This window comes from Pezoporus wallicus, unplaced genomic scaffold (assembly GCF_028554395.1).
Source record: "Pezoporus wallicus isolate ANWC-B61680 ecotype Strahan unplaced genomic scaffold, APGP_CSIRO_Pwel_v1 contig_642, whole genome shotgun sequence".
NCBI lineage: Eukaryota > Metazoa > Chordata > Aves > Psittaciformes > Psittacidae > Pezoporus > Pezoporus wallicus.
Genome location: NW_026637470.1, coordinates 2,646,195 through 2,660,893, shown reverse-complemented (window position 1 = coordinate 2,660,893; position 14,699 = coordinate 2,646,195). Strand labels below are relative to the sequence as shown.

At 33.8% G+C, this 14,699-nt stretch overlaps 1 protein-coding gene across 7 annotated transcripts in view; it reads left to right on the top strand.

The window, feature by feature from the left end:
• SLIT2 (slit guidance ligand 2) overlaps positions 1-14,699 on the top strand; it is a 268,218-nt gene that overhangs the window by 240,281 nt on the left and 13,238 nt on the right. For 5 of the 7 annotated variants that reach the window (XM_057405644.1, XM_057405643.1, XM_057405650.1 and 2 more), the window contains 5 exons: positions 774-800; positions 8,869-8,962; positions 10,551-10,688; positions 10,781-11,021; positions 11,622-11,752. In XM_057405644.1, the coding sequence (XP_057261627.1) occupies positions 774-800; positions 8,869-8,962; positions 10,551-10,688; positions 10,781-11,021; positions 11,622-11,752 (631 nt within the window). The remainder of the gene's footprint in view (positions 1-773; positions 801-8,868; positions 8,963-10,550; positions 10,689-10,780; positions 11,022-11,621; positions 11,753-14,699) is intronic. The other 2 variants (XM_057405646.1, XM_057405645.1) reach the window with 1 other exon arrangement.

Here is a 14,699-nt window from a genome sequence, read left to right as displayed (position 1 = left end):
TCCTTTAAAACTTTTTTTTTCAGGTGGAGAGCTTGTTAGAATCTCAAATTAGCTCTGAAAATGCATACAAAAATTATGAAAAATGCTGCAGTGTAACAACAATCGCTTTTTTACTTTTCTAACAATCCCTTGAAAATTGACACTTCTCAATTATGCAGTGTTGGTTTAAAAGCAAGCAGTCTAAAAAGCTTATTATGATGGTGCTTGAGAATTAATCCATGTTTCTCTGCCTCATTTAAATTTTAGAATTATCTCCACAGTTACAGGTGGAAAGACAAAGAAATTATATTTGCACTATGTACTGTGAGCTTTCTTAAGATCGCAGACTGCAACTGTGGAACAACAGTAAGCAAATGGAATCAGCAGACTGATGAAACCTTGAGAAATAGAAATACCTCGCTATGTCCTGCACTCTTTAACTTTGCTATTTTCTTAACGTTGTCATCTCCTTTATTTTAATCTCAGTCTAGTAAACTTAAGGTCATTTTATGTACATTCTGTAGATTCAGATGATCATTTCTCTTGCCCATTTCCATCAGTCATTAGATCATATATCTAACTGATCCAGAAGTAAAACCTCTCTTATGCCACCAGTGGCATGTACTTTTTACCTTTTCTGTTTGTTTTGCTCTGCTGTAGGTGAGACTCTGAAGTTTGCTTCATTTTGCTATATCAACCTCTCTGCTGCTATAGTTGTGCATTAGCTTAATGTGCTATGCTGTTGTATTACAATGTAAAAAGTCTCTTGTCTCTTCTGTCTTTGTCACTGCAAGCTGCTAATCTGAATGAAGTGGAAAAAGGTCAGTTGTCTTTTAAGCCTATTTTCACTTGCTTTGGTTTCTCACTTTCCTTTCCTTAAAGGTGCATGGATTTTAGGTCTTACAAATGATCAAATAAATCGTATATAGACGTAATTTAGAAAGCTCACTGCAAATCCGCAAATTAGGCACTTGCCTCTTACTGTGAATACATGTCAAAAGAAGGTCATTGAAGGTGCAGATTGCTGTGCAGGAGAACTGTAATACTACTTTTGTTGTCTTTTTTTTCAGATGTACTAAAAGTGTGTGCAGTCACTGATAGGACTATCAAAAAAAGTTCCCCTGGTGATCTTTTGAAATCTTTATTCTCATCACCTTAAAGAGATACATTGGTTCCATTTGAATGTATTTTCTGTTTTATAGCTCTGTTTTGCTTTAATGTTTTAGTTTATGGTACTAGAAAATATGTTGGAGTATAAAATGGCAATCTTCTTGCTCATCATTTCTGTGGCCTTTTTTGCTGTATAAAGCTGAAGAAACTGAAATGACCACATTAAGCTGAGGCTATCATACAAGAAAAGTAGTAGTGAAGAGATTTATGACACTAATTTTGGGTGTTGCTGATCTAGGTTTCTGCGTAACACCTATCTCACTAAAAGAGATAAACCATCTTCGATACAATCTGATCATCTATACAGTCTGAGAGCTAACACAGTCAGCAATGATATATTTATGGAATTACATATGTAGTTTTAAAAGCAAATGAATCATCTTGTAGTGTATTTGCCTTTAATTTAAATTCATAAATATATTGTACAGTCTATAAAGCAATATTTCACTATTAATAAAAATATATTCATTATCCATGAAATAACAGGTTGTGCAAGGCAACAATTATACCATCTATGTTGATTAATTTAGACATCTAATGAATAATTCTTCCAACTTAAACTGGGAGCCAACATTATTTCTGTAAATGATGGATAAAACAAGACATTTCCAGAAAATTATTCCAACCACAGGTGTTCCATACTTAAGCCGTATTCCATTTAGGCATGCTAGCATATTTGCATTTTATTATTACTTATAGAAAGCCTCTTGTTTTCTTTTGCCGTGTCACTTCCTAAGTTATTTTTTCTACATTGTTCTGTTACTATCCTAGTATGAAACTGGTTGATTTTAGAAAAGAGTACTTTTCCCTAGAAAAACTAGGAAAAGTGCAAGCTCGGTACAAATAAATAGAAACATCGAGTTCTTGGTTATTCTAGGTTTTAATTAAAAAAAATCAAAACAAAAAAAAACCAGATTAAAATAACTAGTTTAACATCTGTAATTCATGGATATTTTTTTTTGTCACTGATCTGCAGTAGCGCAAATTACAGGACCTTAAGAAATCAAAAGAAAAACTTAATTTCTGTGTTCATAAAAAACAGCTTTTCAAATGGAATGTAAAGGGAAGATGCTACTATGAAGAGACTCAAGTCTCCATTTCAAGTTGAAGCAACTGTTACCTGTGTATGATTAGTCTTGCTGTTTAAATGTCTTTAAATGTGATTAAAGGTAGAAAGGTAATGATTCTAAACAGAATTATAGTCACTGTAAATGTATTACACGTGTGAATTATAACATATTAAAATTACTGATTATATCAGGAACAAAATCCTCACAAAGAAAAATATCAAACATCCAGGGAATGTGAAATAAATTCAGCAACAAAATTAAGCAGATGTGTATGTGACACATACTTGTAATATCTTGTCAGCTGAACATAAAAGCTATTGATGATCTGTAAGTTGCTTTGAGGATCAGTCAGTTTTATCATGCCAGACATCTTTTGAATTGTGATGGTAGTAGGAAAATAAAGGGTGAGGAGATAATTTTAAGTAATTACTCAGCTTAGGCAAGCCCTAGACATTGATAGGTAGGTAGGTTGGTAGGTAGGTAAGTAGATAGATAGATAGATAGATAGATAGATAGATAGATAGATAGATAGATAGATAGACAGACAGACAGACAGACAGACAGACAGACAGACAGACAGACAGATAGATAGATAGATAGATAGATAGATAGATAGATAGATAGATAGATAGATAGATGAGAGAGAGAGAGGTATTTTTCCATGTTCAAAACTTAATTATATGGTCTTCTTGCTTCTAAAGTAAAGGAGTGAGTTACTACTTTCAATTCACTTGGTAATGAAATAACTACCTGCCTAAAATTTAAGCATGCAAGTAATCAAATGTAAATCATGTCATATCAAACTTGATAAAAGGTTTAATTATTTTATTAAATCAGGATCATAATCCTCATTCTTACAAGAACTGCACTGAAGTGTGACAGCTTCTTAGATTACAGAGATACCTTTGCTACTCTTGCTTTTCATCATTCATTGTAAAACACGTAGCTTAATATATTTCAAATGACTATTTTATATTAAAAGCTTGAGTATTAAGGTAATTTCACTGCATTTTCCTAAAGGGAGAGTTACACATTATGTCCTTGAAACCTGCGACTTATTGATCATTGCCATTTCTGATTCTGGTCTACGATCCATCCTTTGTTTTCCATAATTGTCTAAAAGCTTACTTGCCTTAAAGTTGCTATTTCTTTGTTGCTGCCAATGTATGTAAAACAACTAGAAATATGAAACCAAATAAACTTGGTCTTACACTGAGATCCACAAGCATGGGGAATAGATGAACAGACATAAGCAATAGTGAAAGGAACAGTCCATCAATGGATCAAATCTAGAATTTTACTTTAAAATGCCAACAAAATGTTTATATTTTGGTTATAAACTGCATTCTGGATTTTTTTGTCTTTTCTGAATGAGCTTAAGACTTTAAATCATTAATGTTGTCTAATGTTTATCAAACTCAAGACTTCATAAAAATGTAGCACTTTTCTGTATATAGTGTGTTAAACGTCACCGACATTTTCCAACCACTCCTACAGTCTTATTGGCTATTTGAGTCAAAAGTAATTAAGCAGAGACTTCCAGTCAAAGATGCAGATAATAATACTTAATTGATGGAACATAAATACTGCAGAAGCTGACTCACAGTATTTTGCAATCAAGATCAGAAGCTGGAATGAATGAATGTATGTATGTATATGTACATATATACATCTAAAATCCTGTTACTGTAGCAATTACCAGTAAGTCTGTAATATATATTTGTTATTTTAGTTCTGGAACGGCTAGTAGATCTTCTAGCTAAAACATGTTTTTGATAATTAAAACTGACCATCCTTTCTTTCACATTCTGTCTCTATTTTTTATTCTTATATAACACCCAGCTTTGTGAGTACACTAGTGATTTTAAGCTTGTTTCTTCAGTAAGCATCCCTGTAATTAGCAGTGTGTTTTTATATTCAGATGCCCGCAACTATTTGTGTTAGAGGTCTCCATTCAGAAATACAGTGGCTGGCATTGCTTTATTTGACTGTATTTTTAATTTATTGCCCAATTATTCAAAATAATAATAATGTAAATCCTTTTTTTTTACCTCATTGCATTGTGCCTCATTATTTGTTGTACTCCATGTCTTTATATATTGTAAAATCCAGAGTTAAAGATCTGTTCAGCCTTGAGAAAAGAAGGGGACATATTATCACCATGTTCCAGTATTTATAGCATTAGAATTACATTTATATTATGTTAATTCTCTCTATAAATAATATAATAAGAGGAAATGCAAACTGACCTGTGAATCTAGCAAACTTAAAACTTCGGTTACTCCGCCAAGGAATATGCACAACTCATCATCAGTGTTTAATAGTGTTGTCTGGCTGTTTTGAGTCTGCATCATCCTCTGTATATGGCTGCAAAATCTCAGAAAATATTCCAGTCTTGACCTTGGACTGTGCCCACCATGCAGAGTTCCACTGTTTGCAGTGCTACTCTTTACTAGAATCCAGAATCCAGGCTTCTTAGATTAATTAAGCAAGATACTTTATGAAAAAAGTTATTCCTGTTTCTAGTTAAACTTTGGAAGCTTTTCATAGGTTTTTTGACACTTTATCCACTGCTTATTTTTAAACAAACTAATCTGTTGCTTATTTGCCTAACTACAGAAATGTTTCCATCTTTCAAAACCATAGTTGCTTAGCCCAACTCTTATAGAAGCCTCAGTTACAGTATTATTAGATGAATAAAAGAATGTACTCACACATTGGTGTCAAGCTTCCTTGAGTTGAGACATTTGTTTCACAATCTGTTTTCATTATTTTGAAGTATGTTTTTAAAACATTATATTATGCTTCCCAAAGCAGGAGACTTTCTAAGATTTCCTTCCAGTAAAACCAACGAGCCTAACTCATAATTTTGATATTTCTTTCAATGAGTGTTTCACTTTGATCACTGTCTTTTCATTTCAACAAAATTGCTTTCTCCCCTTCACCTTGTCTCAGTTAAATTCTGAATAACACATTGGTTGTTCAGTATGCTAAGAGATGTTGCTTTACCAAGAAGCTATTCTTCAGTTGTTCAGACTCCATTGTCACAAATTTTTACTTAGGTCTTCTATTACTTTTTTCACAAGCAGTTATATTTTGGTTATGGGAACACTTTATTCAGAATATAAATCTTTTAACAGTGTAAATGGAGACCTTGTATTTGAGTTATTTTGGTTTGTTCTAGTATGTATATTTTCATTCAGAAATTCAGTATCTTATGTACATATTTTAAATTCCATCTTGAATTTTCCTTGGCATTTTTTTACCAATCTTGTGTTCAAGTCTGTCATGAATACTACTTTTTATAATGAAAGTCTGTACTTAACCTAAAACTAACTTTCTTGTTCATAGGGGAATTCACAGAATTATTTCATTGCATGGACTGCCATGTTTACCATGTTCTTTCCTTGATTCACTAGGCTAGTTGCTAACACACTGTTTAATTAAAAGCTCACTCCAGTGATATGATTCTCTATGATTCATACAATTTGCAAATGCAAGGGGAAGCTTTTCTTCCTTTTTCAAAAGTGTAAACCTGTTTGCAACAAATTTCCAATTTAGCTGTCAGTCTCTGTGCAGAATTCACAGGTATGATTTGGGAATTCAGACTTTCAAGCACCCCATAGCTTTCCATGAGGTGATTCAGCTTTCAGTTTATTAGGGCCATCTACCTGTGACTTTAAGAAATCATGTATTTCAGAAGTACCTGGACGGCAGGAGGAGAATAAAAACAAAAAAAAAAAAAAAAAAAGAAAAAAAGGACAGGCTTAGACACTACTTGGTAAAACTGTTTGCCACACAAGAGATTTCAGAGGTCTGAGCCAATAATAATGTAAGTCATGGCATGATTACTATCCAGAAGCAAAATCAATGCTAGTTCAGTAAAATTGGCAGCAGCAGTAAGATTACTTGCTCCTGTTATGCCAGTCCTAATTTGCCTTTTTCTACATATTTTGGGGGATTCCACTGAACTCCTACTGTGAATCTATCTAGATACAGCAAACCTCCAGCGCAGCTTGTAAGACAGATTCAGTAGGTCACTTTCAGAAAGTCTCTGATACACTGTTTGAATCAGCAATTTGGGGAAAATTTAGAGGTGTTTTTGTCCAAGTCTCAGAAGTACTGAACAGACATTTTTATTATTTGTAATTGGAGTGTCATAAATTTTGTAGTTCTGCATGTAATTTAATACAGAATATATGCCGTAAGATATTTGTATGGAGGTGTGTATATGTATGCATATATACACATACGTGCAGACATACGCATATATTTCTAAGCCATAGGAATGTGCACAAACTAGGCTTTAAAGTGATGTTTTTATTATTCCACTCCATGTTCCTGAAAATCTGAATTTTCTGTTCTCATATTTATGTCTCACTCTTGAACGCTGCTGGCCTTTAAATGGATTTCAGCTATTACAAGTTCTGCAAATTGACTAAATGCTATGTGAAGAATTACTACCTCTTATATTTGTATTTGTTTGAACAAAACCCTTGAAAAGTGAAGGGGATATGGTTCTTATTTGATACGTAGTGGGATGCAAAGAATCCCTGGTATTTCAGGATTCTTTGTGCAGTGACCTAGTCATAACAATTGCACATTTCCAGACTAGTAAGTCCATTCAGATTTTGAAGAGGCTTTGAGGATATAATTAAGATCCTTTGTATTAGTCATCGTCAGTGGCCTGCATTTGATCTTGATTCAGTTTCCTACATGTATTGACTAAATCATGTTGTTATTGACAGCTTTCCCAAAGACTGTTAAGTAACCTGTGCTCGAAGGCCATTTTCTTGTGTTAAAGCTTTATTTGTTTTTGTAGGGAAAATGCACTACTTGCAAATTAGTAATGCGCTATCTCATGTAGAGGTCCCCTGTCTTACCACCTTTAGCATGCATGTTTCAGATGCAGTTTATCCAACATAACCATCTTTGCTCTGGTTCAGTTTTGCTTTTTCTCTGTCTTTGCTTTAATGTTCTTCAATTTTTTTTAAGTTTTTGCTTAGTTGTCCATCATTTGAAATAAAGTCTACATACCCTAAGAAATAAGTCCTGGAAATAATGTCTTAAGACTTGGGTAGTCAGTATTCATAGTCATGATATGCAGTTTTAAACACTACAGTGCAGGCACACATGCCGTGGAAAGGACAAATGTCTCTGGAGGATCTGTTAAATCTGTTGCTCTCAGTTTGTTATGATGTGTGTTTCTATAATTCCAGAGAAGCCTGTGTAAGCAAGAAGAAGCTTCTATGTGGCGCTAGGTACTTGCAAGGAGCAGTGTAAAATGTTAGAAACCTTACTGCTTAATGGCAGTAGTAACTGATGAACTGATATACATACACTCACATGTGTATGTATTCTGGAAGGTATATACTCTCTCCAAAATCTCCATTCCAATACTATTATCCTGTAACTTTCTCCCTTTTCCCATTCTGCCTGTTCCTGATTCTACCCAAATTGTGTCCCTAAATGGGCTGTCCTTTCCTCATACCATATTCATGGTGGTGCTGTCCTCACCCTCAGTACTGTGTTAAGAAAAGCGGTAAAGCCGTCATATGCTATTTTAATCTCAGGCTGCCCTCCAGCAGATACTGATTCTTGAACTAACTATACTGCAGGACACTACCATGCTCAGATAAGTAAAACTGAAGGATTCCAAATGTTATCCTGCTTTAAAGGGAAGTTCAACCTGAGCCGTGAAGGTGTCTGCTCATATGCTGCTATCTTCTGCTTTTTTCTTCCTCATTTTGGTTTACAGTTCTACTTCTCTTTGCTGACTAGCTCATGTTTTATTACTTGACGAACGACAAGGGGCAATCCTTCACCTTCTGTAGTTTTAGAGTCTGATAGACCTGTGAGTCCCTGAATTCAGCAGGCATAGGTTTTATACCTGTTGATTATACATATATTCTTCATATGCATGTTGGAATAAGTATCTTATAAAACAGTGATACACTTTGTGATACAACCAGTGATTCATGGAATCTTCTGATTAGTTAGGGAACAAGACATTGTTGATCTGTTTATACACCTGTATTTCCTTGTCACAAAGTTGCCAATAAAATCATATTTTAACCATATTAAAATATTTCCTAGATTATATACCAATATTGGAAATCATAGCCACCGCTTCTAGCTGCAGGGAAGGGTAGACATTTGACATAGATTCTTTTTTTTGACTTTTGACACAACAGATTTTAATAGTAGCACATTAACAAATGCAAAAAAAAGAGAATCATATTTAAGAAAAAGTAGAAATCAAGTTTTCATTTGGAGATAATTGGAATTGTATTGATGTGCAGTGATATTAACAGGGGTTTGGGGGTAATAAATTACTTATAGTTTAAACCTGGATATTTCTCTGTGTAATGTGCATAGCAATAAGTAAGAGAAAAATCACACTGATGGCTTGGCATATTGCTGATTGATACTGAACTATTTTAGTTTTATAAAGGAGTTATGAGAAAGAGTAGTATTTATTGTTGTTATGTATTAATATTTTGTAATATTTATTATAAAGGTATTGTTTATTATTATATCATGAAGTATGAGTATTTCAGTGTTAACAAAAAAAAGTTTTAGCAGTTACTTTTAAAATATCAGGTCAAGTGATATTTTCACTGAATTGAAAGCATACATTATATTCCAGGTGAGCTCTGTGAGGAGAAATTAGATTTCTGTGCTCAAAACCTGAATCCTTGCCAGCATGACTCAAAGTGTATTTTGACACCCAAAGGATACAAGTAAGTCTAAAATACTGTCACAGTCCAGCTGAATCTAAATTGCTGCTTTTTTATCCTGCTTAACTTCTCATTTTCTTTTAGTGGAAGTAAGTTCTAGTCTCAAAATACTGATTTCAGTTATTACTAAGCATTACAGCAGAATAGGCCATTATTTTCATGCAGGACTACATTATTATCTTAAATCTGTTTCACAGAATTTTGTTATCCTTAACAGTCCCAATTCCACTAATTCCAGTCAGATTTTAAATAGGAATGCAGAGTAGAGCTGTTAGTCTATGAAATAGTCTGTACAAAACCCTTTTAGGGCTTGGACAGTAGGAAAATAATTGCATTTAATTGAAGTGGAATAATTATACTGCTTTCTGAGAAGTAATTGTGAAAAAACATTAGGAAGGCAAGCTGGAAGGTAAAAATTATAGAAGCTCATCCCCAGGAAAACTTATATTTAATTAGACCATATCCTTATCATAATTAATTAACATGCACAATTTAAAGTGTTTTTAATAGGCTTTAGGTTAATAAATACAGGAAACCTGCAGCTTTCAATTGTCAAGAGTACCTGGTTTATGCACCGTATGCTTTTGTGCTAAAATCAGATTATTTAGTATCATTCTTGCTATTTATGAAATGACATTTTATTTAAAATACAGCAAAAAAAAAATCATACATAAAATATGCAAATAAAAATGAAATAAAGTTGATCATTTTCAATTAGAAAATAGAAAACTTATGGGATTTCAGTTGTTGTGTGCTATGTTTATTTTCTGCATGCCACTTCTGTAAACCTGGTCTGGCATCTTATACTTTACTGTCTAGCTTATTAATCCTCCATGTTGCTTTCTGAGATTTTAAATCAGGAACAGTACATGCAGTAACTTAAAGAATGTATCTTGGCTTTTTAATAGCATGCTTTATATTCTTTTCTCACTCTTCTTAGTTGTATATATTGTTGAATAAAAATTAAAACATATTTGATTGAACTATTTTAAATAAAGTTACACAGCTATTAAAAATTACTCTTTCCACTTTAAGAAAATTTTAGATACCAAAAGAAACACCACCAAGGAGGGAATCACAGGATCTAATTAAATCAATTATATACATCTTATTTTTTTAAAAAATGGAACTTCCAGGGGAAACAAATTATGCATAAACTCTAGACTGTATAATGGAGCATTGGGCAATGTGTAGCTGTTCATTTGACAAAGAAAATATCAGTACAATAAAAGTTTAGGATTATTTGTCTCTGCTTCAACAACTAAGCATATTGATTATTTTTAGTGTTCAAAGCCACTTACAACGTCCTGTAACATTCTGCATTACTCGTAAATTCAAGAACAACTGTCAAAATTAGTAATGAGGACTCTCTAGATTTAAAACACGTATATCTTCACTATAATTTCAGATGAGTAAGCATGTGTAATTAGCAAACACATGTGTGGATTCCTGATATAGTAATGATTAAGCTACATAGTCTTTACACAAAAAGTCACAATAATGTTTTTTTTTCTTGAGTTTTAAACAGTTCAGTAATTCCTTAACTTTGCCATAAGCACTGTGCTATCCCACTTGCTTTCCTGTTTCACAGATGTGATTGCACACCTGGATATGTAGGTGAGCATTGCGATATTGACTTCGATGACTGCCAGGACAACAAATGTAAAAATGGAGCACAGTGTACTGATGCAGTTAATGGATATACATGTATTTGCCCAGAAGGATACAGGTGAGAAAATCTGAAGACAGTACAAACATGTATGCCTTCTGTCAAAGTTGCCTTTTTTTTTTTGGCAATACTAATTTTTTGTTTCCATTTAGTGGCTTGTTTTGTGAGTTTTCACCACCAATGGTTCTACCTCGCACCAGCCCTTGTGATAATTATGAATGTCAAAATGGAGCCCAGTGTATCATAAAAGAGAGTGAACCAATCTGTCAGTGTTTATCAGGCTACCAGGGAGAGAAATGTGAAAAGCTGATCAGTATAAACTTCATCAACAAAGAATCCTATCTACAAATACCGGCAGCAAAGATACGCCCCCAAACCAATATCACTCTACAGGTAAGATTGCTTGTGATGTAGATTGTGATCTGGAATCAAAGAATCACAGAATGGTTAGAGTTAGAAAGGATCTTAAGATCATGTAGTTCCAATCCCCCTGCCACAGTCAGGGACTCCTCACACTGGACCACTTCACCCAGGGCTCTGTTCAACCTGGCCTGGAACACTGCCAGAGATGGAGCATTTACCACTTCTTTGGGCAAGCTGTTCCAGTGCCTCATCACCCTCACAGTAGAGAACTTCTTCTTTATATCTAACCTAAACTTCCCCTGTTTAAGTCTAAACCCATTACCCCTTGTCCTATTACTGCCTGGAAAAAAGTGTAAATTACTTTATATGGTGTGGAAGATTAGCCAAAATTGTTATTCATTCATTTGAAGAGCTTTTCACAGTTTGAGATAAAAATCACTGGAATAACTATTCATATTGAAGTAGATATGCTTCGTGATAGAAGAAAACAAAATTTGTCAGGTTATCTTTCCAGGAAGAATTTTATTGTGAAGTAATAGACTATGGCAGTAAATTCTGATTCACTTAATACAGCATTTTTATTTGCTGTTTATTTTTACTTCTTTCTCAGTGATTCTTTCTTTTTACTAGATCGCCACAGATGAAGACAGTGGGATCCTGCTCTACAAAGGCGATAAGGATCATATAGCAGTAGAGCTGTACCGGGGTAGAGTGAGGGTCAGTTATGACACAGGATCTTACCCAGCCTCTGCTATTTACAGGTGAACCTAGATGAAAAAAATTTCTAACTGAAACCAAACATGCATTAATTCCTTATATCAAAGTCATATTTTTGAATATATGGTTAAAAGAAATATACGCAAATGAATGTATTGTCAGACATTTAAAACCTGTTGCCAAAATACATGATTTGGCTTGGAAAATAAGGCAGATATGTCAGAAATAATATATTATTTGATTCATCAATACAGAGTAAAAGTTAGCTTTCAGCAGAATATTTGTACATTTACGTAGAGCTCACGTGTGAAAGTGAAGTTTTTTTGAGGATGTTAGGGCCAAATAATTTCCTAATGCAGGGTAAAGTTCAGAACTTTACTGCACAAGTAGAAATTAACTGGAAGTTTCTCTTTTTCTCTGTTAGACAGTCATGTAATGTTGGACTTTTCCTTGGCAAGTGAAGAGAAAGCTAAAAACTCAATTCTGAAAAAAAGCACTATCCTTGAAAAGAAATGGTTTTTGCTTCTTAAATCATTATGAGACAGAATCTACATCTGCTTGTGGAGCTAATTTTCCAAGTTTTTTTCAGTCAAATTTTTCTAGTTCTCTGAAAAATTACCACCTGAATTTCTGGGGAGGTTTTATGTAATTTCTCAAGAATTTGCAGACAGACATTGCAAGAGTGAGCAAAAAGGCAACAGGCATCACTTCTTGGCCTTGATTGCCCATGGTTGTTGCAAATACACTCAGAAGTAAGTGGGAAGTGTTAAATGAGTTTTTCTGGAATCTTTTTGCTGTATTTGCACCATTTGTGTCGTAAAATTATGTCTAGTATATATTTACTTGCAGGAGGTTGTAGCAGTTGACACTGTTCTGCATTCTATTAGGGATATCTGACTGAAAATATTTGATTTTTAGAAATGAATGTACTCAAATGGCAGTATAAAATCAAAAGCTTAAACAGGGAAATAATGCTAAACTCTGCTAGGTAAGAGCACCAAGGGAACTGTGGTTTTAGTAGATTACTAAAAGCATTCCACAGAAGAAAAATTATTCCTATAAAATATAGTATAAAGATGTTTAGTAAAATCATAGATTTTTACAATAAGCATCTTAAGGTTGCTTTTATTTTCTGATGCAACATGTATTTCATAATGTTTTTTACAGTTCTGTGGAATGGTTTAACATGTGGAAATGTTTTGTAAGGAGTTTAATTATTTTTGTTGATTTTTATTTTGATAGATATAGGTGTCTGAGAATAAGAAGCAATAGGAATCAGGATCATATGTAATTTCAAGTTGTTTTCACTCCCATTTTTTTAATCTATCAAGAATACTTCTTCCCATTCAAAACATATTTCCTTCTCATCAGTTTAATGCTTTCTCCAGTATTACAGGAATATAATAAAACCTGGTAACTCATACTTGTTCATTGTAGTTTTCTAGAAGAAGATTGGAAAACAATGCTTACACAAGTAAAATTAAAAAACATAAATACAGAAGGGATTAATAACCACATAATCAATTAGCAAACAGTCTCGATTAGGTTACTGTTACGGAACACCTAAAACCATCTGCTCTACATAGCTGATCAGCTCCTTTCAATTATATAACAAGTAGAGAATGCATCGTCATTCTGTGAAGAAATGTGAAGTATAGTGAAGTGTTACAGGGTGACACAGTTGTTTAGTGAAGCAGATACATGCTTGTAATATTACTAGTCTTAGTATTATTAACTTCCCTTTTGTTTCAAGTAAGCATTTATCGAGTTTTGAGTAGATATTTGATAATTGGCACGTAATGGTACTGAGATCAACTGTAATGAAGTCTTTTCGCCTTGAGAGATATACATCTGTTGGAAGCCACGTATATATTTCCACTTTTGTATGTATGTTTGTGCATCTAATGATTACTCTACAAATTAGATTTTATTTTATTTCTATTTCAGGTTCTAGAAAGGAGTATGTTATAACACAGGATCTTTTACACATACTCTAATCCCTTCACCCTCTCCAACCTATTTATATTTTTCTAACTTGCTTCAGCCATACCCTGTTTACAGTTCTTACTGTTTTACCTTCCTAGAATCTTTGTGTCATTTCCTGCCCTTTTCAAGATCTTTACTTTCTTTTCATCCAGTCATTACATGCTGTCTCTCTGTACCTTTGTTACCTATTACAGCTCTCTCCTGTTATGTTTCCTGTTCTTCTTTCAGTCTAACACCATGTTTTCTTTCCTCCCTTCCCTCCCTTCATTTTTGTTTTTTTTTAAGGCAGGTAGAGCTGATCATCTTTGCTCAAAATCTGCTGACAGACATAATCTATATGTACCTACCAGTTCACTTTTATCTATTTCATCCTTCTCAGTCTCCTCCTTGACTCAGTTTCCAGTCCCATTTTCCTTACAATCTGCTACTGTTACTCTGATTCTTGCTTTGTTCTAACTATTTCTTGCCCTGTCCTACATCTTTCTCTTTTTTCTCTGTAGGCCTAATTTTTCCTTCTTCTGAACATTCGGGTCATCTGCCTGGTTGTGTCCGTTCTAACCTCATGTGCACCCCTAATCTATTCACTGGGGGAGGGGGCGCAGAGTGAAAAACAGAGGCGGCCTTGACACTGTGCAATCATTATTCAACAACAGCTAAAATGTTAGTGCATTATCAGAGATGTTTTGGTCACAAATCTAAAGCATAGCACCATACCAGCTATTATGAAGATCCCAGCCAGATCCAGTACAAAGAAATGATGAATTATAAAAGCAAGTTAATGTATTTTTTATCAGAGTGACATGAAGAAGACAAAAAGGCATTTTAACTCATCACCTTGAAGAACAGTGAGGTTTAAGATTGATCTGATAACAGGGTAGACAGTTTGCAAACTAAGATGGGAAGTTGCTTACAGTGAGAAGGAAGAAAGGAAATTAAAGAACTGGTAAGTTTAACAAGGGATTTACAGGTTTCATTAAGGTTGTGAAGATTCATGGATAATATAGA